Genomic DNA, 26,291 nt, shown 5'->3' on the forward strand with positions numbered 1-26,291 from the left:
AATTGGGTGGTACAATAAATGTAAATTTCACCTCTGGTGCAGCAGGCTAGTTTCCACACACATAAAAATACCACTTACCAAACCAACCTCAGATCCTGGAATCCATTCCTCTTCAGGAATTGTAACACTGGCTGTCATCCACTGATCATCATGTTCTGAGAACTCTGAAGATACAGCTGAAAGACAACCCATTTTGCCAAAATAAGAGTGTGTATACTTAAGATGCAGATAAGGGAAGTAACAGTACCACTCTGTTCTGCCTTGGTCAGACCACGACTGGAAAACTGGGTCCAGTTCTGGGCACCACAATTTAAGAAGGCGATTGACAAACTGGAACGTGTGCAAAGGAGGGTGACCAAGATGATCAAGGGTCTGGAAACCAAGTCTTATGAGGAAAGTTTGAAGGAGCTGGGTATGTTTAGCCTGGAAAAGAGGAGACTACGGGGAGATATGATAGCCATCTTCAAATAACTCAAGGGCTGCCAACAGAGCAAGTTTGTTTTCTCCTGCTCTGGAGGTAGGACTTGAACCCATGGCTTCAAGTTACAAAAAAGGAGATTCCGACTAAACACCAGGAAGAACTTTCTGACAGTAGGAGCGGTTCAACAGTGGAACTGACTCCCATGCGAGGTTGTGGACTCTCCTTCCTTGGAGGTTTCTAAGCAGAGGTTAGATGACCATCTGTCATGGATGCCTTAGCTGAGATTCCTGCATTGCAGGGGGTTGGATGAGATGACCTTTGGGATCCCTTCCAACGCTACAATTCCATGACTAAGTTCTTGAGACAAATGCAGAAAGATGTAGAGAAAGGAACTGAGCTTTGGTTACCTTGGGACCCAATGGGTCTAATTCTCCCCTGCCATAGGAGAAAGAGAGCATGAGCAGCCAAATGCAAGCAGCGAGAGTTAGCTACAGTAGCCTTTGCTGGGAAGCCAGCTGTCCCTAGTGCCTAAAGATCGATCTCAGAATCAGATCTCTGGAGCAACCAGGAGATAAAAAGAGCATGCTAAGTTATGCCAAGAGCCCTCTTGCCCTTCTCTGTCCTCTTCAGATCTAGCAATAGCATTCAATAGAATTAACATATGCAGCTTAAAGACAGCCTTCAAAATAGCTGCAATAGTTTAACTATTTGCAGCTCACTGTGGATATGTTAAACAATGTATTATCTAAGTTCTAACGCATCCCAACCTACAATTCTTCAGCCCATATTTTATATAGCAACCTGGAGGTAGGCTGTATGAATTGTGTATTGATTTGTAATGATTTGTTGCGTCTCTGGACCGTAATAAAGATTAATTGATTGATATATCACCTTTTTAAATAGTTTCTACGCATAACAAACTTACACTCTTCCATCTCTGATAGACAAGACAAAGATGTTTTAAACTGTTTGGCTTTTGATGGAAAGCTTCCCAGGAGACATTCCCCTCCTTCCTGGTTTATTGCTCCTGGAGCCCAGGTCACTCTCCGCTTCCTTCGAACCTTTAAAAAAAATAATCAAAAAAATCAAGGCACATTAAAGGTAGTTAGATCTTTTTATAAGCACAATCCCATTTGTTGATGTCTTGGAATTTGTACGTGGCCTAGTGACGACAAATTCAGTTGAAGCTAGCGTTTGTAGGTTCTACCAGAAGCATTTGCAAAAAAAGTTGCAAATGGAGAGGGGAAACTTTCCTAAAACATGTTTGCAAGCACCATAAGCAACTTGAACTCGCTGTGTCTCACTAGCTGGGTGACAAGTAGCAGCCACAGAATTCTACACAAAGCTCTATTTTAAAGGCTGGGAGCCGGGGAGAGTGACTTAAGACGCAACTGCCACATGCCCTTCGATCCCAGGCCTTGGTTGAGGGCACATGGCATCCTTCTCACGCTGCCCTCCACGAGCTGCAAAGTTGCGCAGGGCCCTCGGTGGCGAGGGCTGGACTGGAGAGCAGCAGGCTCCATTCACCCTCCACCCTCCAGGCATCATTAAAGAACACTCAGTTGCTGGTGCCTGTTCTTATACCAGCTTCCCAGTATGAGCTTTCTGCTTCAAGCATGCCTTAAAAGAGCTATGTTAAGCTTCCACAAGTTGGAAGGGCCTTTTCTACAGTGGCACCCTTCTAGTCATTCCCAGGTTTCCCTCACCCCATTTGGTTACTTAATAACAGCTGCTACAAGAAATGTGGAAGAACCACCAGTTTTCCACCAAAGGTCCCACAACACTTAAATTTTTAAATATTACCTTGAAGTCTTGCGCAGATGCAAAAGAAGGTGCCGTCACCAGCATCTCAGTGAGAGCCCTTATTTTCTCCTGCTGTTCTTTTTGAAGAGCGTTCTTCTCTTCAATGATCTGTGCCAACTGGGATTGTGGTGAAACCTACAAAGGGAAAGCATCAATACCAAAGGTTGAAAGGCACACAATGTTGTTCATAGTAAGGTGATTTCCCAAGAAATACAAAAAATACCCTTCATAACAGATTTTCCTAAGACCTGCCGAAAACTTACACACTTTTGGGAATACTTTTACTACCCCAGGCCACATTTTCAATCTATCTTGGGGTAGTAAAATCCCTCAAAACAAATCCATGTGTGTGGTGCCTGGAGAAGGTATTGAAGTTTACATTACAGAAAAATTTACCCTAGCATGCTACATTGGCTAGGATAGCTGTGTGCTTTTGTGTAGACCCCTTCTTGCTTGCGAGAATTGTGGTTGTTCGTTTGTATATTACTGTGATGGTAATAACGTACTATAAGTACTAATGGCTGTGAAGGTTAAACATCAGCATTAAACAATGAAAGCATTTAAGTTCCATGAAATTGTGTCTGCACCCCCCAGTGCGGAAAGGGTTGAAAACACGCAACGACCAATTAATGCGCATCCGAAAGACATGTGATTGCATATGGCGATGAACCTGGAAGTGACCCAAAAACGTTGCTCAGCATGTCACAAAAAGGGTGTAACAGGGCTGTGGTACACTTATATATGCTCCTCCAACATATGTGGGGGCAGGGAATGGAACCCCTGCACGAAATGGTCAACAACTTTATTAAGAGTTGCCATTGAAATTTGGCCAGACTCGACCTGTTCCAGCCTCTTAGATATCAAGGTAGACAACTTACCTCTTCTAGGCGTCGTTTCAGGTCTTCTATTTCGGAACGATATCTCTTTAGAAGGGCATCCTCAGTTAGAACTTCGTTTACTATGGGGCTATTTTTCATATTTTTAGCTGTACTGGCAAACTAGGAGAGATGGGCACATGGAGTCAGAACTGCTCTTTGAAGGTGAAGTCAGGAAAAAATTACATTTGTGCAAAATCTCTTTTCGAAAATTATAGAAGCATGGAATCATAAAAATCAACATTTGCTATTACAGTAAATGCAAATGGGATGCATTAAACGAAATGTTGCAGCATACCTTCACCTCCCCACAGAAGGGATAAGCCTAGGTTAGCCAATCTTGTGCCTTCCAGTTGTTGTTGAACTACAACTCCCATCATCTGACCATGTTGACCATGGCTGATGGGAGCTGGAGTCCTCCAACATCTGGAGGGCAACAGATAAGCTATCAGGAGCTCAAGTAGGCCATTCCTCTGCAGTTTTTCCTTTTCTACCTGATATTCAAGACTCCATGACTACCATGAAAGCTTAGTCTTCACAGGCTCTCTTTTTAAAAGAGTTGAAGGGGTTGCTTCTGCAAATGTCAGTATCCTGCCAGCTATTAGAGGAAGTGCTAGACTACTTCCCATTGAAGGGGAAGTCTGATTTCTCATAGATCTATAACTGCAGTTACATATACTAGAACAAAGCATGCAAGTTTAAAGAGAAAGGGAAATAATTTCTTGCCTACTTGTCACTTTGGGCAATTTTGCCCACAAACCTTTTCGGGGAAGGAAATGGAACTGTACGGTTTTACCTGGAGTGTGCTAAGAGTTTCTTCTAAGGATGCCGGAGTGACTGTGCAGATAATAACAGTCTTAGCATTTCCACCCAGCGAATTCTGCAGAATCCGTGTCAGTTTGCTATCTCTGTAGTTAATGTAGCCTCTGGTGAAAGAGGATGACCAAAAAAGGAACAAGGAAGTTTTTACTTATTAAGCAGAGGCAAAATTGGCCCAAGAGCTGATCAATTACATAGGACAGAGACAGCCCAATGTGGTGTCTTCCAAAGGTTGCTGGATGACAACTCCCATCAAGCCCAGACCTGTGGTGGTGGGAACTGTAGTCAAACCACCTAGGGATGGTACTACATTGGCTGCCTGGGTCTAGAATAAAGTGAGAACACTTTTCACTACAGCACAAACTAAAGAACCTTTCTTAACTACATTGTCCTTACCCAGCCTGATCGTCACATAGCTTCTTGATAACTTGGCCCAAGATGGAGAGGCTCCGGTTTATATTGCAACCTTCTTTGAGACGAATCCCTAGGCATCAAACATAATTTTATTTTCAGACAGCTCCTTCCACAAAATTTGTTTTGCTACCATATTGAGAGTTAACATAGTCAAGAGCTCCTGAATTTGATTGCTTTCTTCTTTGTTCTCCATTTCACCCCCTACTGTATTGTTTTTACCTGCCCATAGGCTCACAATCTTTTCAGATATGAAAATAGATTCCTATTAAGAGAAAGTTTTAGGCACTTTATAAAGTGTTAAATAACAATACTGGGCAGTATCCAAAGTTCGCTTGTCTCCTGACAAAAGGCAACTATCAGCAGAATGGGCATTTTTCAGCAATTCCCCATTCCGTCTTTAAATCTGCTCTAGATGATTCCTCAGTCCTCTGCAGCAGATTAAAGAGGGGCACAGGGTCCTGTGTAGGGTTCATCACACAAAAAAAAATCTCGCCTTTGTTTTGCCAACCGATTCCTTCTGTCAATGAAAGGACAGCATTGGAGACACCCAAATAAGATTTCAACATTATTAGTGGTGTGATGAATTACACCATTTAACTCCGAAACATTGAATAATTTCAGCCAAAAGGAGGAAGATAACGCTAGAAGGCCTATAACCAAATATTATATTCATTAAATTTATATACCACCCTTCATCCAAGGATAGTGGTGCGGTTTACAATAGTCTCTGCAGAAGCAGGGATGAGGAACTTGTGGTCCTCCAATGTGTTGTTCCATCATTGCTGACCACTGGTCATATTGACTAGGATTGCTAGGAGTTTGTATCCAACTTCTAGAGCACCACAGATTCCTCATCCTTGCCAGAGAGAAGTTAGATTTTTGTGCAAGAGTCTACCAGGTGGGAATGTTACATCTGCATTAGTCTTGTGTTCCAAATATGATGAATTTTACTGTTAAGCTGTAAATGGCTTACATAAATAAGAGCAAGCATGCCCAGAAACAGAACCCTGGGGGTGGAAATTACTTGTTGGATTTTTTACATGTTTTACAAGTTAGTATTTAGCAGATTACCGGAAAAGCTCGATCATCATCAGCTACATACCTTCAGCACCAGTCTGGCTAGCTCTTTCACTTCCTGCCAGATCTACGAAATTCTGAAAATTCAAGACAGACTGTGTTAGACACCAGTCTCACACAAGATCTATTCAAATCACCTATGGATTGAATGACTGAATTCCAAACAGTGGCAGATAAAAGCCTGAGAAAAATGAGTTCCTGAGACTGTACATGAGCAGAAAAAGGTCCCTGGCCAGGAGTTTAAATCAAAGGAACAACAATTTTGTGCAGCACTGGTCACTACATCTGGGAGAAAATACATTCAACTGAACAACTGTCAGGGAATTGCCATCGGAGCCAGAGGGAGAGGGAGGGCTCCAGAGGGATTCCGGAGAGCGTCCCGGGAGGGAGAAAAGCAGCACATCTTCTGGAGAAGAAAATCAGCGTAGCACCAGTGGAGAAGGGGGGCAGTTGGGTGAATCGGCGAGGTGGCTCCAAGACTCCTCGCCGGGGAGAGCACGGGTCCTCCGATGCCCACACCCTCCCTGCGCAGAAGGCTTCCGCGCAGGGAAAGTAGGCGGAGACTAGGCGTCAAAGAGCTTCTTTGCTGGAAGAAGTTCAAGAAATGCCCACTGACGGATTCTGCCAGCGATTGAGCCAGCCACGGGCGAGTGGCTGTCCAGACAGAAAGGGTTCACTCAGGCAACTCAGCCAGGTGTGGCGCCGATTTACGCACGAGCAACCCCTGGAACCATTACAACAACATCTAACATTTCATGAAAGCGAAAGAACAGAGGAATTTTTAGATTGCATCTCAGATTCAGGATGGTCTGCAACAGAAGAAAAAGGTAGAAGGATGTGCATACTCTCCGATTTGATGTTTTGACCACTTTAAGAAGAACAGACATAACTGAATTTCTACTATAGTCCAAGGAACCAATGTGGCATAGTGGTGAGTGTCTGGCTAGGACCTAGGAGGCCAGGGTTCAAATCCCCACATGGCCACAAAGCTCACTGAGTCACCTTGGTCTCTCAACCTATCCTACCCCGTAGGGTTGATGTAAGGCTAAAATGGAGGGGGACAAAATCAAGTAGGCCACCTTAGTTTCTTGAAGATGGGACATAAATGTAATAATAATATGGGCATTGTTTAGTCTGCACCTCTTCAGTATGTTCCTGCAATGTCAATGGAACTTGCTTTTGAATAAGCATTATGACTGCTGTGCCAAACGGACTGGAAACCCAGAGCAACTGAATTTCTGCTGCTGCTATTTCCCAGGCAGAAACAGCCCTACTAAACACTTCAGAAGTTCATTCCACAGCCTTCCACAGTCCCAATATATATTTGGCTCTGCCGGCCAGATCTCAAACAGGAAGCACACAAGGCTGGCCCAATATATTTCACTACCTGAGCCGAAGCAGAAGATGGCACCCCTCCCCTCTTTCTGTATAGCCAAGTCAACCAGACTGGTGGCAAGACAACATCCTCTACTTCGTCTTAGGGCAGCAGCCTAGCTTAGGGAGCAGAGTGGGTCATATGGCACACAAACCTCTTTCTTCCAAATGTTAAAGCATTTGGGGCTTTCAGAGAAAAGGCAAAATAAAAAAATTCCTTCCAGTAGCACCAACTAAGTTAGTTCTTGGTATGAGCTTTCGTGTGCATGCACACTTCTTCAGATACACTGAAACAGAAGTTGCCAGATCCTTCTATATAGTGAGGTGGGGAGGGGTATTACTCAGAAGGGTGGTGGGAATGGGAGATTGGCAGATAGCTGAGATGAGCCTGTTGACGACTCTTAACGACTGTAATAGGTCTTACAGGAAAAGGCAAGGGGTGAGAGGGTGAGAAATGGCTTAGTCATGTATAATGGGATAAGAATCCAATATCTTTGTTCAAACCAGGTCTCTCCATGGTCTTTAAGGTGCTACTGGAATGAATTTTTTTATTTTGACTATGGCAGACCAACACGGCTACCTATCTGTAAGAGAAAAGGCAAGTTAAGAAGGGACCTGCTAGAGGTGTATAAGATTATGCATGGTATCGAGAAGGCAGATAGGGCTAAGTTTCTCTCCATCTCTCTCATATAATTCTAGAACTCAGGGCCAGTCAACAAAGCTAAGATTCAGGACAAGAGAGAGAACTTCTTCACACAGTACATAGTTAAACTACGGAAATCACTCACCCAATAAGTAAGTAATGGCCACTAACTTGGAAGCCTTTAAAAGAGGATCAGACAAATCCATTGAGTACAAGTCTAGCAAGGACTACTAGCTATGATGGCTAAGTTCCACCTCCACTACCAGCTGCTGTGAATCTTAAGTAGAGAAACTGCTGTTAAGCTGGGGTCCTGCTTGGATCTTGGGCACCTGGTTCACCACTGTGAGGACAGGATGCTAGAACAAACAGGCCATTGGTCTGATCCAGCAGGGCTCGTCTCATGTTCCTGTAATGCACACAAGCTGCAGCATCCTTCAATAGTGGTTTTTTTCTACCAACCCATTACAAACCTCAGTTCTATTTTTCAAAGAACTCACCAAGTGAGATACCATTACAGCACCGTCGTAGCTTGAACTATCAGTCTTCTCTTTGCTTTCAATTATCTTTAAAAAAAGCAAGCAAGGTTGTGAAATTGTTTTACTATCACATCACAAATGATAAACCAACAAAAATAGCCACCACGAATACCAGTTTGTGACGTGTGGGTCTATATACTGTAGCACACCTACCCTCGACCAACAGAACCTAGAACTGGCATATCTTGTGGAATGTTCTCCCCAGGGAGGCATGCCTGGTGCTTTTGTTACATATTTTAGGTGCCAGGCAAAAATATTCCTCTTCTCTTAGGCCTTTGGTTAATTAAACGATCAACGGCCTTTTAAACTATGTGTTTTATTGTTTTTGTTTATTCTTATGGCATATATTTTTGTGTTTTTATATTGTAAATTGCCCAGTGGTAGAACTGTATAACAACAACAACAACAACAATAATAAATATCTCCCTCTCATATCCTTCCAGACATCATAGCCAGGTACTAACCAGGAATAGGGAACCTGGTGCCCTCTGGATGTTGTTGGACTCCATCTCCCATCAGTATGGCCAATGGTCAGAACTGATGGTACTTTGGAGTCCGGGAACATCAGAGAGGGCCAGAGGTTTCCTGTCTCTGAACTAAAAGAAATCAGTAAAATAAAAATTCATGATCACTTACCATGCGGAAGATTGCATGCGAGCGGCTACTTCTGTCATTCATATTGGTCTCACCATAGTGTCTGTTTTCTATTCAGAACAAAACACAATAAAGTTGATGGATTTAGAAGTACAGTGGTACCTCGGGTTATGAACAGCCTAGTTAAACTTTCTGGATTATGAACACTTCAAATCTGAAAATGAGAGTTCCGGGTTGCGTTTTTCTGGGTTGTTTTTTTTTTGGTATACGAACATACTCCGTTTGGGTGTGCTCTTCCATTTTGAGTGCCACACTTCCATTGCCATCTGGTTGGTGGGCGCACAACTCCCCCCCCTTGCCGCTATGGGAGGTGCACCTCTAGGGAACATTTCCCGCAGCAGCGGGGCGGGGGATCTGTGTGGATCCCAGTTCAGCTACTGATTGTTTTTAAAAGTCTGGAACGAATTAATCCATTTTGCATTACTTTCTATGGGAAGGTGCACCTAGGTTTTGGAACGAACTTCCGGAACAGATTAAGTTTGTAAACCAAGGTACCACTGTAATAGAGCTGTACAGGAAGCTCTGTATGTGTTTAAGTCACACCAGATATTAAGTCTTACTTTCTCCTTTCTGCAGCCAGCTCACAACTTGCTCTGGAGAAACCACCACCTCTTCGCTCAGATCTTCAACAAAGATTTGCCTCTACAAGAGATTTTTAAAAATAAAATTAAAATAAAATAAAATCACATAACATGACAGTATTGATTCTAGGTGTTACCTCTTTGTATATAGGCAATGCAAAGCTATTAGGCAGTTAGCTAACTTTAGGTCAACTTTAAGAAAAATAGATTTTAATCAACGCAGAAGCAAAATGGGCAGAGTCCAAGTAGGCAACTGTCAACACCATGTTGACTTCCAGAATTTTACTTTCCCTGTTACAAGGCCATGTGGGAGCTTTGGCACTGTCACTTGGAAAGGTAGCGATGGTTACTTACACTGATGTCTTCACGAACAACCAAGGGTTTCTTTTTTTTTATGTTGCTGCACAGTAGGTCCTGAACTCTATCATTGTGGATTTCCATATATGATACACGGAGTAGGAACTCCCTATCAGGATTCTAAAAAAGTAAAGAGCATGCATGCATCAGCATCCCTAATTGTAGAGAACTAATGTAACATGGCTCCCTGCCCCTTCCACCCCATCCAATGCCATCACTAAAACATTCCCTCCTTCCTTATGAACTATACTACAGATGCAGAACTATGGACCTCCAAATGATGCTGCACTGCAGCTCCTATCAGCCCCAGCTAGCATAGCTGATGGATGTGATGGGATCAGACTCCAACAACTTCTGAAGAACAACAGAGTTTCCAATTCCTGATCTCTATACAGTCGTACCTCATTTTGCGGCTGGGATCCGTTCCAGAGCCCCGGCTGCTAGCTGAAAAGGATGCAGGGCAAAGCGCTGCGTCTGTGCACGCATGCGGAGCTGTTTGCACTTCTGCACATGCACGAGCGGCAAAGCCAGAAGTAACCTGTTCCGGTACTTCAGGGTTTGGCGCGGACATTTGCCGGAATGGACGCTAGACAAGGTGGACGTTCGCGGAGGTATTACTGTTTGGTTCCACTCACAATACTTAATGGCCAACAAGATTATTATGTGGGAAATGGAAACTGCTATATAGGGGCTGCACAGCCTTTTCTCCTAAGAGGAGCTAAGAAATCGTCAAAGCAGGTTCAATATGCAGCTTTGCAGCACTAATATGGTATCTGAAACAAAGTTCATCTAGTAGAAAAACTTACTCCACAGATGCTATTGAAAACATCATTGATGGCCATCGGTATGATTCCTGGGCAATCTTTAGTGCCCAACATTGTGTAAGTTTTCCCCGAAGCAGTTTGGCCATAGGCAAAAATAGTTCCTAAAAGGAAAAGCAATGGTTAGCTCAGACCACTACCCAAATACAGTGCAAGCATTCAAATGTGTTGATCTTTAAGGTACCATTATATCCCTGAACAGCAGACTTTATAATTGAAGCAGCCACCCCTTCATAGACTTCTGTGGTATTTTCTGAAGAATGAAACACCCGATCTTCAAAAAAAAAAAAAAAAGAGAAAAGGTTCAGTTCACAGAAATCAAACTCCATCTTCAACATTTGTCAGATTGGCAACTTGTAAGCTAGACTGGTAGAAGCACACCTGGCTGCTTTCAAAAAAGTTGTTTGCATGTTTTTATGGTATACCAATATTTATGTACTTAATAAAATTTATACAGCACTTGATTGTAAACAAACCCTCAGAGAAGTTTACAAAGTATTTCAGTGCTTATCGAGTGCTTACCAAAGGTGAAAGATTTTGTCCCATCAACCTGAGATATGGTGCATTCCTCAGTTTTCCACAAAATGTTCTGTTTCTCTTCATGGTCTGCATTCTCTCTTAAGGAACAAAACACTGTTAGAGATTCCAGAGTATACAGAAATTGATGGTGTTAAAGAAATACTGATCTTCTAATTGTCTGGTCCTGAGACTATCTCAGGGGCCCACACTCACCAGCCCTACTTAAGAGGCTCCTCATGAGGCTGAAGGAACATCGCTCGGCTGTGAGTGTGAAGGTCGCTCCCTGCAAGGCCCTTTCCACCTGGCCTAGGGGGCGGGACCCACACTCACCAGCCCTACTACGTTAAATATGTATTCTGTAGTTTACCTCCTTCATAATGTTTTATTTTGAAATCTTTAAGATCATATTTTAGTGTTCTGTTATGTTACTTTGACTGTATACTCTATATTCGACTTTCTTCAGATTGTTTTATGTTTTATTGATTAAATATGCTGTAAACCGCTGTGTGATTTTTCTTAAAAATATAAAGCAGTATAGAAATTTAAAAAATAAAAAAATCTAGAGATGTTTGCAGCTGTTGACTTAACTTTATGACAATGTGCAAGTTATATTGAATACCTTGCTGTGCAGAGCATGTGCAAAGCACATTGTACGCACTTACAGTGGTGCCTCGCAAGACGAAATTAATTCGTTCCACAAGTTTTTTCTTCTTGCGAGTTTTTCGTCTTGCGAAGCACGGTTTCCCATAGGAATGCATTGAAAATCAATCAATGCATTCCTATGGAAACCGCCTTCAGACCAGGTCCAGGGACAGTCTGTCCCCCGACCTCTTCTGAAGGCGGGGGGGGGGGGGGACAAGGGCTTTTCTTCCCACCCCCAGCATTTTAAAAAACCCCGCGACAGCGGAGGACTTCTCCACTGTCCGGGGCGATCTTAAAATGCTGGCGGGCGGCATTTTAAAATCGCCCCGGGACAGCGGAGGACTTCTCTGCTGTCTGGGGTGATTTAAAAGCCTCTGGGAAGGCAGGCAGGGGGGACAAAGACTTTCGCCCCCCGCCAGCCTTCAGAAGAGGTCCTGGACCTCTTCTGAAGGCGGGCGGGGGGCGAAAGTCTTTGCTCCCCCCCGCCTGCCTTCAAAAGCCGTCTGGGATAGCGGGAAGTGCTTCCCTGCTATCCCGGACTGCTTTTAAAATGTTGGCGGTGGGGAGCAAAGCCTTTTGGCCCCCGCCGGCCTTCCTGGACCTCTTCTGAAGGCCGGAGGGGAGGGGAGGCTTTGCTCCCCACCGCCAGCATTTAAAAGAGGTCCCCGGAGATTTCCCTATGGGCTTTCTTCTTGCGAAGCAAGCCCATAGGGAAATTCGTCTTGCGAAGCAACTCGCAAACGGAAAACCCTTTCGTCTTGCGGGTTTTCTGTCTTGCGAGGCATTCGTCTTGCGGGGCACCACTGTATTTGTATCCAAATTTAAGGGTGGTGGAACCAGTCCTAGGAATGAAGCACCTGTGAGTGTTTGCTTTGTCTCTCTAAGAACAACTTTTAAAATCCAGCTCCTGTTTGATTAAATGCCTTTTTAAACATGCCTATTTTAGAGTATACCCATACCCTTCTGGAGCATTTTAGACATAATATTCACTTTCTGAAGATTATAAAACAAGTGCATCTCAGATTTACAGCACAACCCTATACATGCCTACCTAAAAGACAGGTAGCATTTTTAGGATATGGTTTTATTGACACATACTTGTATATACAACCCGAGCATAGGATGGGCTCACAGCATTAATACCCTGGCAGATCTTGCTTATCCATAAATCTCTAGGGCTGCTCCCTCCCACCTGCTGCCAGAGCTTTGGGATTTAGCGCATGGAGCATGTCAAGCCATGCTCCAGCCCACTCCAAAACTCAACACACCAACTCTAGCTATAGTTTGCCTACTGTTCTTCTGGCTATCGTTGTTCTACTTACAAGATGATGTTGCCTCCAACCAAGTGAAGGTGGTGGGGAAATGGCTACCATTTCCTGGATAGCAGCATCACCCTAGTGGTCGCTATGGAAATACAGCTTACTCTAAGATGCTGAGGATGCCATTAGCCTCACAGATAAAGCCATAGCCCCCCCAAACAGGGAACCAGGCATTCTCAGTAGTGGCTGAAGAAGGTTCCTGGCCTTAGATGGAGAACAAAGGAGGCTTTCTGTCCACCTCATGTCACCCACCCAAAGGTAACTGGGGGCTAGAACGAGAATGGCTGCAAGCAGCTGAGTTTACTTATTTAACTTACAGTGGTGCCTCGCAAGACGAAATTAATCCGTTCCGCGAGTCTCTTCGTCTTGTGGTTTTTTCGTCTTGCGAAGCACGGCTATTAGCGGCTTAGTGGCTTTAAGAAAAAGGAAACAAACTCGCAAGACGTTTCGTCTTGCAAAGCAAGCCCATAGGGAAATTCGTCTTGCGAAGCGACTGAAAAAAACGCAAAACCCTTTCGTCTAGCGAGTTTTTCGTCTTGCGAGGCATTCGTCTTGCGGGGCACCACTGTATATGCCACCCTCTGTAAGGAGCAAAAGTGGCCTTGCACGTCTCCTCCCATCCTCACTTAATCCTCACAATGGCCCTGCAAGGTAGGCTAGGCTGTCAGTCAAGTGACTGGCCCAAGCAAGCTACATGGCCGAGCGAGGATTTGAACCCTGGTCTCCCAGCGCCTAGTCTGATGGTTCCCAACGTGGGGCACACTCCCCACAGGGGGGCAATTTGAGAATGAGTTATCAACAGTCAATGCCCTTTTAGGCTTCCTCCACGTGAATAGGAGTTCACTTTTTGAGTAATAAGAATTATATGTCATGGGGGAGGGGGGCATCAGGATTTTAGAGATGCTTAGGTGGGGCATGGTCAGACAAAGGTCGGGAACCACTGCTCTAACCACAACCAGATGAGCGGGGTATAAATAATAAAATTTAAGGAGAGGGGGGAAGCAGGGTTGGAAGGCCTTTCATGATTATTTTCAACAGGAAATGTATTATCTGCCCTTCACCACCAAGCTGGGGTTACAGCAATTAAAAAACCCAGATTTCCCCCCCCCCTTTTAACCCACGTGCATTTTAAAAAAAAAGTGGGGGTGGGGAGAAGCATTTAAAAGTAGACCCCTTAGAAACACCGGGGAGGGGTTACTTCGGAGTAAACGCGGAGCAAAATGTGGGGGAATTGATATGCACTTCCATTTCCCCCCCCCCCCTCAGAAACTCACCTCGCAATAAGCGGGCGCACCCGCACGCAGACCGTGACGCCGCCTTCCTCAGCCATCTCTCCAAATGAAGCCGCCACCGCCCTCACCCGCCACCGGACCTCAATTTCACTTCCACAGTTTGAATTTCCCCCCGGGACCCTTTTCTATTGGTCCGTTGGTGACGTAGGCGCTCAATCCCCGCCCACAAGTTGGACCGCACTAATGTCAAAGGAAAGGGGGTGGGCGGGCGAATCCATCTCAGGCGCCTGGGCGGGCGGAAGCGATGAGACAAAGAGCGCTCGACCCTGTATAAAGTACCAAAGGGAATTTCGACAGATTCGAGCCTCCTTCTTGTCCCTCGGGAAATGAGTGAAAGGGGGGCGGACTACTCCGCTGGCTTCCCCCTTTTCCTTGTTTTAAAAGGGACGCGGTGGTGATAGGGTTGAAAAGGTTCCTTTGTTGTTTCCCCCCCTCCCCTCAGCCTCGTTGTCGCTCTTGGGTGGGGTCAGGCCAGGCAGAAAGCCGCTTGCTGATTGGCTGTATCGGATTCTCTGCCTTGCGAGCGCGTTGATTAAATGCGTCCGCTTTAAAGCGCTTATGTTGTTCGCGGAAGAAGCTGCTAAGCCTTGTTACTTTACACCTTTTGTTCCAATAGTTCCTCAAAAGCGCTTTTGGATTGAGAGGCAGAGCGGGGCTTATTTTCCTGTTTATTTAGAGCGCCTCCCCCACCACCCAGCTGATTGAAAGTGCCAGCTGCAGCTGCCCGTAGGAAAATATTTATCGCTTTACGCCCTTGGCAAGGACTCAAGGCAGTTTAATTATTATTATTATTATTATTATTATTATTATTATTATTATTATTATTATTATTTATTAATGCCCCGCCCATCTGGCTGAGTTTCCCCAGCCACTCTGGGCGGCTTCCAATCAAGTGTTAAAAACAATACAGCATTAAATATTAAAAACTTCCCTAAACAGGGCTTCCTTCAGATGTCTTTACAGAAAAAATGTTTACAGAAAAAATAAGAAAATTCCTTCCAGTAGCATGCACACGAAAGCTCATACCAAGAACTAACTTAGTTGGTCTTTAAGGTGCTACTGGAAGGAATTATTTTATTTTGACTATGGCAGACCAACACGGCTACCTACCTGTAACCAGAAAAAATAAGAACAGCCTCAAAACAACGGGGAACTCAAGAACGTGCCACGAATGTAATTGGGCAGTGGTGTCACCCTCCTGTAGAATAAATGGCAGGAAAATCATATACCCCACCCCCTCTAGGTCGGGTATGTGTGAATTTCGAGGGTTTTCAAACTTTTTTAAAAACTGCCTTGTCAGCGCAATTTTTTTTTAGCAGTTAATAGTTATCACAAGTGGAGGGGAAGTGGCTAAGAGGTAATAGCTTACAGCTGCTATTGTGAGTGGTCACCGCAGATGTATATATTGTTATGAGTTTGGCGGGGAGAAAGCAGGCTGTATGCCACTCCCTTCTAATAATCCCTGGATCCAGCACGGAATCATTTGCTAGTGTTTTTAAGCCTTTTCCCCTGCACTGTTTCCCCAATCTAAATCTCCACTCCGAAGTACCTCTATCTGTTCCCTGGTGTGTCTAACAGCAGCTGTGAGGTGCTGATTTAGATTGAGAAATAAGCATGGGGAAAATGTTAAACATCCCCTTCCCGAGCACTGCTACAAAAAATTAAAAAAAAATGGGAACCCACAGAGCAGCTTTAAAGTTGATTTTTAAGTTGGGAGATCAAGTTACCCCCCCCCAATGTTCTTGTTTGGGCCTTAATGCTACCAGAAAAGTACTGGCCTGCCTTCATCAAGAGTAATTATGATATTTATATATTAAAATGTTTATATCCTACCTTTCAGACCCCCTTATGGTTGACTCATAGAAAAAACCTGTGCTGTTATACAGTGTGAGAAGGATTAGGACAAAGTTTGTCTGTCTGAACATTCAGCACTCTGTTTGTTCTAATATTGTTAATAATGATAACATTAATGAGATGTATTAGTTGCTTGTTGCCAAGGTCTCCAAGTGACTCCATTAACAGGTAAAGCTTTTCATTTAACTACAGTAAAAGCACCAGTCCTAAAAACAGTAAGACAAAACACTTCTTTGAAATTAATTCAACAGCTATTCATATATTTCTATATATTATACTTTGCTTATTCTAATACATTAGTAGAAAAGTTTATACATGCTTAGGAAAAAATTATTATAGCAATTCTTGCTCTTTGGAATTTAATCATCATCCTCTTCATCCTCTTCCTCATCCATCTCTTCCATTTCTTCAGCTGCCAGTGCTTCCTCCTGTGCAGCCTTGAGTGCCATCTCTTCTTCCACAGTTGGGTCTGTTGTTTCTGTGATTTCTGGCCCACTAAGGTACTCAGTTTGCACGGGCGGCGGCAACTGAGGGCTGAAATTTTCTGCACTGTATTTGTGACCCCAGCCAATGTAGATGTTATCAAATTTCCTAAAGGAAGAAGTGAAATATCATAATATTACTTGAAAGGAAAAATCCAACTGTCCTTACTTTCCAAGGCTTGAGGCCGGATCTATATTTTATGTATGCTATATGGCTACTGCCAAAAGCTTAATTGCAAGGTTTCCTCCTCTGTACCATCTACCATCTGAAAGATTAACAGCTGGATCCTACGCATGCTTACTCAAAAGAAAGCCCTCTTGAGTTCAATGGGACTTGCTCCCAGGGAGCTCAGTATAAGATTCCCACCTTAGTAAAGAAAAATATGTGAAGTGACATTGCATTACCTTCCCCCAAAATCACAGCAAATGAAGGAAATGCATACCCTCATACCGTGATCACATCATAGTGTTGTTGTTGTTTTGGGGTGTGTGTATGCGTCCCCTTCTAATTTCTGGATCCAGCATGGATTCGATTGCTGGAATATCCAGGACAGCCTGGTAATGGCCCACTGTATACTGTCAAGTAAACCTAGACAGCATCTTAAAAAGTAGAGACATCACCTTGCCAACAAAGGTCCGTATAGTAAAAGCTATGGTTTTCCCAGTAGTGATGTATGGAAGTGAAAGTTGGACCATATAGAAGGCTAATCGCTGAAGAATTGATGCTTTTGAATTATGGTGCTGGAGGAGACTCTTGAGAGTCCCATGGACTGCAAAAAGATCAAACCAATTCATTCTTAAGGAAACCAGCCCTGAGTTCTCACTGGAAGGACAGATCGTGAAGCTGAGGCTCCAGTACTTTGGCCACCTCATGAGAAGAGAAGACTCCCTGGAAAAGACCCTGATGTTGGGAAAGATGGAGGGCACAAGGAGAAGGGGACGACAGAGGACGAGATGGTTGGATGGTGTTTGCGAAGCTACCAGCATGAGTTTGACCAAACTGCGGGAGGCAGTGGAAGACAGAAGTGCCTGGCGTGCTCTGGTCCATGGGGTCACGAAGAGTCAGACACGACTAAACGACTAAACAACAACAACATAATGTCAAGTTAGTTAGAAAGACAAAAGGCCAGAGGGGAGAGTTGAGTTATGAGAGCTAGAAGCTTGATGCAAAAGCAGCAGGCTGGAAAGTCAGAAAAAACCAGGCCTAATTTCTGCCAGAATTCAAGGCTGTGGCTATAGGAAAAGCAAGAGCCTCCTGGGGTGATGTGCTGTGATCCCCTCCATTGTAGACTCAGGTTGTATAAATCACAAAGACACCACAGTCTCCACTATGGCTCATTTCCAAAATGATTGGAACAACAATATAATGCTCCTCCAATTAATTGATACAAGAATTGCACATTACAGTTCAGGTGACATACACTCACTGCTTGCTTCTCCTTCCAGATATGACGAAAAAGAAACTTAAGGCCAAATGAAAGACGAGAAGTGAACGTTTAACCCTTCCGCTCCCTTCCACAGGCTTGCCAAAAATGGCTTCCCTGAAATTGCTATTAGCATTTCAAAAGAAGCCTCTACTGGCACCTGTTCCTTGGAAAACCTAATAGCAGGGCATAATCTGGAATATTTAATGGATTTGATTGGATTGTTAAAATGGAAAACTTAATAAAAATGCTTTTTTATTAAAAAAAGGAAAACCTAATAGCAGCTTTGGAAAGATTATACAATTAGAATAAGAAACAACAGATTATCATGCAACCCAAGTGATTTCTGCTTCTTACCTTCCAATAGCAAAGGCGTAAGCCCCAGGCCATAAATTGGCCTGAAGAACTGCAAGGGCATATTGAGGAACTAAGTTTGTTGATGTCTCTGCTGACCATGGTGGGATGTTCTGAATGTCTGTTTAAGAAACAAATTTATTCTTGGTTACTTGAGAAAAATTAAGTAAGACATTTTGCATGTGTAAAACTTTTACCTGAGGATAAAACATGCTAGAGTACATTTCTTAAACAGTTGTTTGAAGAAAAAGCAGCACCAGGACAGTGTGGGATCTTTTCAGGAAGGACGGAAATAAATAAAAATGTTGCCTAATGTGAGGCACATTCAATATTAAGTCTTCCAAGCTGGCTCAAACCCTGAACGGGCACACTTCTCTTACATACATCACACCATTTGTAACTTTATGTTGATGTTAGCCTAAGGAAGAAAACATGAGTATGGCTGTCTCTCTGCGAAAAATGCTTTCAGTCTTTTTAGTTTTACTGATATTTCAATGAGAATGCCCCCATGTTCTTTGAATGGACTGAGACAAGCAATGCTAAGATAGATTGATTAAGCCAATGATTTATTGAAGATGCCCTGATAAAAATGTTCTAAACATACTGTATCTTTAAATTTCCTGAAATTTTATGTGATTCATTGCACCTGGGGAAAGCCTTTAGGGTTCTGCCAACAGTATCAGTATCACCTATCCACAGGTGCAATGGATCGCATAAAATTTCAGGAACTTTAAAGCTACAGTATCCAACATCTAGCAAAGAGAACACAAACAGTAGCCATCTTTATCAGAAAACTTAAATAAAACAATTGAAATCTAATTCAGTATTCAAACTCCCCGGGTGCAGGGATTTAAACAAGTAAATCAGTCTGGTTTTTTGTTGGCACAGTAATTTAAGATGATCTCTCCTCATCCCAAATTTTCTCTGATTAACCCATAGGACTGTGTAAAGTAGGTCTGTATCTGCATGGTGGTGTATTACAAAGTGCTCAACTAGAGGGGCCTCCATGACTTGATCCTAATGTGGGGTCGATGCTCTCCTATACAGAAATTTTGTGTGATTCATTGTACCTGTGGATAGCCTTCATAATGCTACTAGGGTTCTTCCAAAAGTATCAGCTTGCTACACTTGTACTGATTGCTGATCCATGGCTAATTGATGTACCTTTGGGGACAATTAATTTGGTATGTATTTATTATGGGTTGTTTATATGCAGGCCTGTCATTTCAATCTCTGTATTGTATTTGAATGTAATGTATTTCATTTTATATCATTGCCACCTGATGAAGAATTATCATTGAAATAGTTCATTATCCTGGAAGAAGTGTTCTATTTGCTGCTGTGCTTGGAGTACCCTACTGCTACGTTCGGAGCACCTATCACCTTACATTTATAGGCTACTGACCTTGGAAAGGCATTTTGCCTCCATCGCAGTGACTTACTACGCCTACCATTCTTGTTTATGGAACACTTATTTGATACCTGTTATTTGCGACTCCATGCACATATGCACATATCATATCTCTTCTGTTTATGAATTTTGAAACAGTATAATGTTATAAAGATTTTGTTAGTATTGCTTGTTGTTGTTGTAGCTGACGTGTTGCTTGTTGTTGTTTAGAGTGTCCTGTTTTGCAACACGAGATTTTCTTTGGCTGATAAAAATGTTAGCATTAATCTACATTCCAACTGAAGTCCCTGTTGTTGCCTTACTTCCATGTTTGATTGAGGAAAAATGAGTTCCCCTTTTTAAAACTATACTACTAAAAATCACTATGAAGAGTTGATTCATTTTAGAAATACTTAATGATCTACAATCCCAAACCACCACCTTCTTTCTGCACTGCTTTCTGCCAATGCCTCAAAGTCTGTAATATCTGTAAAGGAAAGGGGGGAAAACATCAAACATGTCTGGCCACTGGTGTACCTGCATCTTCAGAGAGTGGCGTGAGAAGTGGGGGTCCTACTTCTTGTGATTCTTCTTGTTCATCTGGTCTCTCCTCTTCCTCATCCTCTTCTTCTTCTTCCTCTGATTTTTGATAGGGATTAACCCAAGTACAACGTCCCTACATCCAATATACCATGGGTTACAAAGCAAGATTAATTTGAACTCCGTTAGCGTCCAGTCAGGCAATATTCCTTTGCTAATAATATGAAACCATGGGCATCTTACAAAAAGGAAGGAACAGAGGGAAATTATACTCTATGGGATTCTTAAAGCACTATTTATTCTCCCCCCCCCCCGTTTCTCTTTGTGAGTGTTCATTTTTGTGTTAACCTCCATCTCTGCTATGCCTTTTGAATGTAATCCCATGCCCTGCAAAAGCAGAGCAGCCTCTCATAAGGCACATGTGGCTTTCCTCCTGTTTCTGCTGGCTTTCATGCACAGGCCCCAATATGAAATGTTGAACTAGCTTCAACTGGAGACTACATGCCATGGGCCAAAAGGAGGACTAAGCAGCTGGATGCTCTAAGACAGAGTGTTATCTATCTAGAGCAGAGGTGGGGGAACCTGTCAGCCCAAGGACCAGATTCTATTGTGTATGGGCAGAGCCAGAAACAAGTAAGCAGAGCAATTAATGTAGATGTTACCTTTCTACAGTTATGTGTATTCACACATTGCTTTATTTTCTCCATCCAGATGAGCAACAGGCCTCATCAGAGTTCAAGGAGACATTCCAGTGAGGGAAGAACTTGGGGTGTGGCCTGGAGAGTGTTCCAAGGGCCAGACAGACAGATATCTGGCTCCCCAGCCTGATGTTCCTGACCGTTAAAAGAGGGCTGGGCTGCTGGAAGATGGGGAGTGGGGAAAGATACAGTTGTACCTTGGCTGACAAACAGAATCCATTCCGGAAGTCTGTTCAACTTCCAAAAATGTTCGACAACCAAGGTGCGGCTTTCAATTGGCTGCAGGAGCTTCCTGCACGCAATCGGAAGCCACGTTGAACATTTGGGTTCCAACGAACATTTGCAAACCGTAACACTCACTTCTGGGTTTGCAGCGTTCTGGAGCCAAGGTATGACTGCACTGATATTCTTTAACATCAGCCCCCTACCCAATCATCCCTTGTAAAAGCAGGGGCCTCTAAGAGGGTGTTGTTTCTGGGAGGTTACTTTTATCAGGACTAGGCACTGCTGAGCCATCAGGCTGAGTTGCTGCAGCTGTTCAGGACACTCGCCAAAGCAGCCCATCTGCATTGGTGTTGGAAAAGGGAGGATATAAGGCCATCCAGCACTGTTTGGGCAAGCAAGAAGCAATGAAGACAATGTTTCATCTAAATATAGTCTTTGCATGATTGTAAGATGTATTTATCACTATTTATTGATAGACCCCTTAATAATAAAAAAGGCACTTAGTGAGCCCTATGTGATGCTCTGTAAACTCCTTAAGCATACCTGCATTAGAATATTCTGTACATGGTGGACCCAGTTGGCAAGGGATTCTACCAACTCTGGCACAGAAATAGGCTCAAAGTCAGGATTTTCTTCATAACTGTCCCTTCCAGCTCCTCCCTCTTCCTCTTCATCTCCTTCCTCTTCTCCAAATTGATAAAATCCCAATGGGCTGATCTGGGTTGCTGCTGAAATGCGGGCAATCTGGGCTCGCAGGTAATTGGACTCATTGCCTGGGAAAGGTGGATAACTCACAATGGGAGCATCTAGTCTTCCAGTGAAGTATTTCTTGATCTTCCGGGCATTCACTATCTGCGCAGGTGTCACATGGGGTAATCTCACCCAGGGTTTCCCTGGTTCATTGCAAACAAAATAAGTGTATTTATTGGCCCCGGTTCGATTATCTTCTTTTGGTATTACTGGTGGTGGCTTGTAGTTCGGCTTTGGTGGCTCATCTTTTTCTTCATCTTCCTCTTCATCCTCATCTCTGCCTTCGCTCCCCTCTTTTTGTCCCTCCTCAGCCAATTCCTCCTCCTCTGCCTCTTCCTCCTCCTCTCCCTCACGGAACTCAATTTCAGCTACAATATAGTTTGCTTCAATGCCTAGAATTTTGCCCCAGAAGCGACAAGTCTGGATTGGATGTGTGTTGACCAGCTGTTTGAGGGCCAGGAATATGTGGTAATATTCTTCTAAGCTCAAGCCAATTCCAGCCTGTTCAAAATAGAAGGCTGTCTCCATGACATTGGGTAGAGGAGTTTCTGGCTAGCGGGGGAAAGTGCCAAAATTAGATAAGCATAATTATAAACAGCTTTTGTTGTCAATAATTATTTACTTCTATACATAGTGATCCTAAATTTGTGTGCAGCCCAATCCTGTGCAAGTTTACTGAGTTCAATGGGATTTACTCCCAAGTAAGTATGAACAAAATTGCTGCCTTGCTTGTATGCATGCAAATTCATGGGCCTGAAAAATAAGCATGTTAAGGCTATGGTGAGCTTAATAATTAAGTTTAACCAGACACAAATTCCTTATGCTATTTCTACAACTATGACTGAGCCCAGTGGTTCTGACAAGAACCTTTGAGCTTCCAGGACTTACAGGCTGTTGAGAGAGAGTTGAGGGTAAGAGAAAGAAAACTGAAAAAATGGGAATTGGCCTGTTCTAGCTTTTAACAGTTTATTGCTAGCATTCTGAATGGGGAAGAGTAGAGTTGGGCAGGTGTCAATGAGTTTTTCAGTTTTTATGTGTTGCAGTGACTCACCAATTCCTCTTCCATTTCTTGGTCTGTTCCTTCTCCACCACCTTTCTGGAACAATGTCTTATACATTTCAGCCAGTTCAAAAGTTGGATGTTTCTCATACTCGTCTCGGAGAGTGTCCAATTTCTTCTGGAACCGAGCACACTTCACTTCCTTACTGATGTTCTCAATTATGTCAGCTGGGTTTTCAGGTCGCTCATCCAGAATCTTGGCCAGCATGTCAGCAAGATGGTCATACCTATGAAATTAGGAAAAGAGATGCCACGCCGTCCCAGAGGAGACATGGTATCAGCTTACTGCAGTGCATTCTGAATAGAATTGGTTTCATATATTTGTGAAAGCACAATGTATTCTCCAAGACAGTGGTTAGGAAACTGCAGCTCTCCAAAAGTTGTTGGACTCCAACTCCCAGCAGCCTCAGCTAGTATGGCCAATGGCCAGGGGTGATGGGAGTTGTAGTCCACAGGAGAGCCACAGGTCACCCACCCATGCTCTAAGCATTTTCTTTGGAGACAGCATTTCTGTTGTAGGGAAATCCTAATTGCAGTATTATATTTGGTTGCTGGATTGGTTGCAATTTCCTACTTCCGTCTAGAGAGAACTGTGTGAAATGTTGCGCTGATCTCACAGGCAGCTATTGGACAGTGCCCATAGTGCGACTCCTGACAATTGGCACAAGTTTCCCACATCAATTTGTCACATTTAAAATGAACAATTATTTATCAAGTATTGCTAAATCTCTTTAAAAGCCATGTGCTCCATTGCTTTAATATTATAGTGTGAGGGCACTCAGTCCACCATTAAGAAACAGTTACATTTATGAACAATGTTATCCTCTCTGCCATAATGTCCTGCCATCTGAGAACCTCCCCCTTATTCCAGCCCTAAAGCACACAGAGGGAACAATGTCTTTGGGTTTTTTATGGTGAATTACTGAGCAATTCTATGTATGTTTACTTGAAAGTGTCACTGTGTTTCAAAGGGGCTTACTCCTATTTAAATGTGCAATGGATTGCAGCCTATAAATTCCATCTGCTCCCCATCTTGCTATTTCATCTACAGCAGGACGAGTCCCTTCCTATAATCAACTATATACAACGGAAAGTATAGATATATAAAATTTCCTGCTGTTCATATGCCCATTCCACATCAGCTGAAACATAATTGGTGGGTGCTTTGGCACATAAGGCCAACAAGAAATTAGTGGGACCTGCAACAAAATCATGCAGTGTGCAGTGCACCTGCTTAAGCTTCCATGGCCTCTTCCAAGACATTTAGTTCTGCTATTAGGACTACAATTCCCATCATCAAATCACAGAATTGTAGAGTTGGAAGGGACCACAAGGGTCCTCTAGTCCAACCCCCTCCCAATGCAGAAATATTTTGCCCAATGCGGGGTTCAAGCCCACATTCCTGGGATTAAGTGTCTCAAGCTCTACTGACTGAACTATCCTGGGGCTAAAGAACACGCAGCCCAAGAACACGCAGAGGGCTACAGCCATTTCCCCAGCCCCAGGATCACATCCTATGACACACGTATTCCATTTGGGCGGACTCCTTTGCTACCCACATTTTGCCCAGTCCCACTTGACGAGATTCTTCCTTTTTCAGGTTCCACTTCTACCCATACTCACAAGCTCACGCCGGTTTTGAGGCTCGTCTTCAGCAGGTAGGCTTTGGCATTCTTTATCGCCAACGCCCTGGGTCCCGGATCCGGGATCTGGTCTTCCATCAAGGTGGCCCCCAACTGGTAGAGGCCGATGCCAGGCTCGTGGGCTTGGTAAGGGCCGTGAACTAAGCTCTCCTGTTGCATGATTTGGCTGCCTCTCGACACCGGCACGTGGAAGCTGCCTCTTGTGACCGGCTGCTGCATTTGGTCCTGGTACATGGCTCCCATGGGGTCTTGAAGCTGAGCGAGGCTTCCCCTGGCCAGGGTGGGCGGTTGCAGCAGCTGGGGCTGTTGCTGCTGCCAAGGCATGCCGCCCCTCGCCTGAAACAGGGCGCCCCTCGCCTGGTGAGGCTGGTACATGCCGCCTCTTCCATCTGGCTGTTCATAGACGCTCAGCCTCGGCTCCTGGGGTTGGTACATGCTGCCTCGTGGTAGCTGATCTGGGAATTCACCAGAAATGGAGCCGTCCTGGTCAGGGCCTTGGCCTCCCTCAGGTTCAGAAATCACTGGAGGAGCTGCCTCTGGCTGCAGCCCCCCGGGGTCCGGCTGGCTGGGCTGCCTGGAGGGCTCCTGCTGCTGGGGGTTCTCCCCATTCTGAGGCTGGTCGCCTGGAGGATCTGCCATGGGGAAGCGGGAGACCTGTGGCCTTCTTTAGCTTCGCCCTCTGTCTCTCGCTAGCAACGGCTCCCACCACCACCACCACCAGCAGCAGCAGCAGCAGCAGCACGGGCGTTGCTAAGGTAAACCTGACACCGTTGCTAGGGGGAGCGGATTGGCCGCGTCGCCCAGAATGGGAGGAGCCACAAGGAGAGCAAACGGCTGCTGATGTTGGAGGTGGGAGCGGGAGGGCAACCCGAAGGCTCATCCTGATAGGAGGATTGATGAGGGAGGAAGGGGGAAAGGTCCCGCCTCCCTGTGCTCATCAGGCGATATGTGTGGATGAATGCTTTGCCACTCAAAGAAGCAGCTCTTTGGTCGACGTCTGGGTAGTTGTGCTGCTTGGGGACGGGAGGGAGACCCTAAAAGTAATTCCTGTTCATATTCATTCATATTTGAATCCACAATAAAAGAACAATGAAACAAACACAGAGAAACATATTTATTATTATGTGTATGTGTATATATATTGTATACACACACATCTATATATATGTATATGACATATATAGAGAGAAAACACAGAGAGAAAGATTTTATTTTTTTTATTGTGCTACGTAGATTAAGTTTTTATTGTTGTACACTGCCCTGGGATCTTCGGATAAAGGGTTATATAAATGGAATAAATGGCAATTTATTTCTGAAGATCATTTAGTCCAACCCCTCTGCAAGGCTGGAATCTGCAGCTGTCCCACATAGCTATCAAGCTTGCAACCTTGGCATATCAGCACTATGCTCTTCACCAACTGAGCTATTCATGCATTCGGTTTGTGGGTCCCAATTCTATGGAACTCCTGGCTGAGATCAAACAGCTTTGTGGGATCTCAGATCAGCAGCCCTGGATCGGGAAGTTTTTAATTTGCGATGCGTAGTTTTATTTTTATATTCTGTTGGAAGCTGCCTAGAGTAGATGGGGCAACCCAGTCAGACAAGCGTGGTATTAACAACAACATCAATATATATCTATATGATATAAAAGGATGTCACATAGAGGAGGGAGAAAGGTTGTTTTCTGCTGCTCCAGAGAAGCGGACACGGAGCAATGGATCCAAA

At 44.0% G+C, this 26,291-nt stretch overlaps 2 protein-coding genes across 6 annotated transcripts in view; both read right to left on the reverse strand.

Annotated features, from left to right (window-relative positions):
* CENPE (centromere protein E) overlaps positions 1 to 14,277 on the reverse strand; it is a 37,805-nt gene extending 23,528 nt beyond the window's left edge. For all 5 annotated transcript variants that reach the window (XM_082236884.1, XM_082236885.1, XM_082236882.1 and 2 more), the window contains exons 1-15: positions 14,130 to 14,277; positions 10,898 to 10,992; positions 10,560 to 10,649; positions 10,361 to 10,479; positions 9,552 to 9,674; positions 9,177 to 9,258; positions 8,599 to 8,666; positions 7,924 to 7,989; positions 5,435 to 5,486; positions 4,315 to 4,402; positions 3,896 to 4,025; positions 3,103 to 3,222; positions 2,225 to 2,359; positions 1,347 to 1,482; positions 79 to 176 (exon numbers count right to left, since the gene is read on the reverse strand). In XM_082236884.1, coding sequence (XP_082093010.1) covers positions 79 to 176; positions 1,347 to 1,482; positions 2,225 to 2,359; positions 3,103 to 3,222; positions 3,896 to 4,025; positions 4,315 to 4,402; positions 5,435 to 5,486; positions 7,924 to 7,989; positions 8,599 to 8,666; positions 9,177 to 9,258; positions 9,552 to 9,674; positions 10,361 to 10,479; positions 10,560 to 10,649; positions 10,898 to 10,992; positions 14,130 to 14,185 — 1,458 coding nt within the window. In that variant the 5' untranslated portion in view covers positions 14,186 to 14,277. The remainder of the gene's footprint in view (positions 1 to 78; positions 177 to 1,346; positions 1,483 to 2,224; positions 2,360 to 3,102; positions 3,223 to 3,895; positions 4,026 to 4,314; positions 4,403 to 5,434; positions 5,487 to 7,923; positions 7,990 to 8,598; positions 8,667 to 9,176; positions 9,259 to 9,551; positions 9,675 to 10,360; positions 10,480 to 10,559; positions 10,650 to 10,897; positions 10,993 to 14,129) is intronic.
* A 1,953-nt stretch (positions 14,278 to 16,230) lies between these two features.
* LOC309540567 (radial spoke head protein 6 homolog A-like) lies at positions 16,231 to 25,291 on the reverse strand. The gene is made up of 6 exons (XM_082237505.1): positions 24,547 to 25,291; positions 22,916 to 23,150; positions 21,658 to 22,416; positions 20,189 to 20,327; positions 18,265 to 18,382; positions 16,231 to 16,592 (listed from the first exon to the last, which is right to left on the reverse strand). The coding sequence occupies exons 1-6, from the start codon at positions 25,203 to 25,205 to the stop codon at positions 16,361 to 16,363; spliced, it is 2,142 nt and encodes a 713-aa protein (XP_082093631.1). The 5' UTR covers positions 25,206 to 25,291; the 3' UTR covers positions 16,231 to 16,360.
* Between the last annotated feature and the right edge of the window lie 1,000 nt (positions 25,292 to 26,291).

This window comes from Podarcis vaucheri (genome assembly GCF_965113315.1).
Source record: "Podarcis vaucheri genome assembly, chromosome: 9".
In the NCBI taxonomy this organism is placed as follows: domain Eukaryota; kingdom Metazoa; phylum Chordata; class Lepidosauria; order Squamata; family Lacertidae; genus Podarcis; species Podarcis vaucheri.

What these genes read in the sequence shown, in the direction of transcription:
- LOC309540567 (XM_082237505.1), bottom strand. Translation starts at nt 25,205, where the DNA reads ATGGCAGATCCTCCAGGCGACCAGCCTCAGAATGGGGAGAACCCCCAG. An exon ending in TACAGAATATTCTAATGCAG is followed by an intron (nt 20,328 to 21,657) that starts GTATGCTTAAGG and finishes TATTGGATGTAG; the next exon opens with GGACGTTGTACTTGGGTTAA. An exon ending in TACGCCTTTGCTATTGGAAG is followed by an intron (nt 16,593 to 18,264) that starts GTAAGAAGCAGA and finishes TTCTTCCTTTAG; the next exon opens with GAAATTTGATAACATCTACA.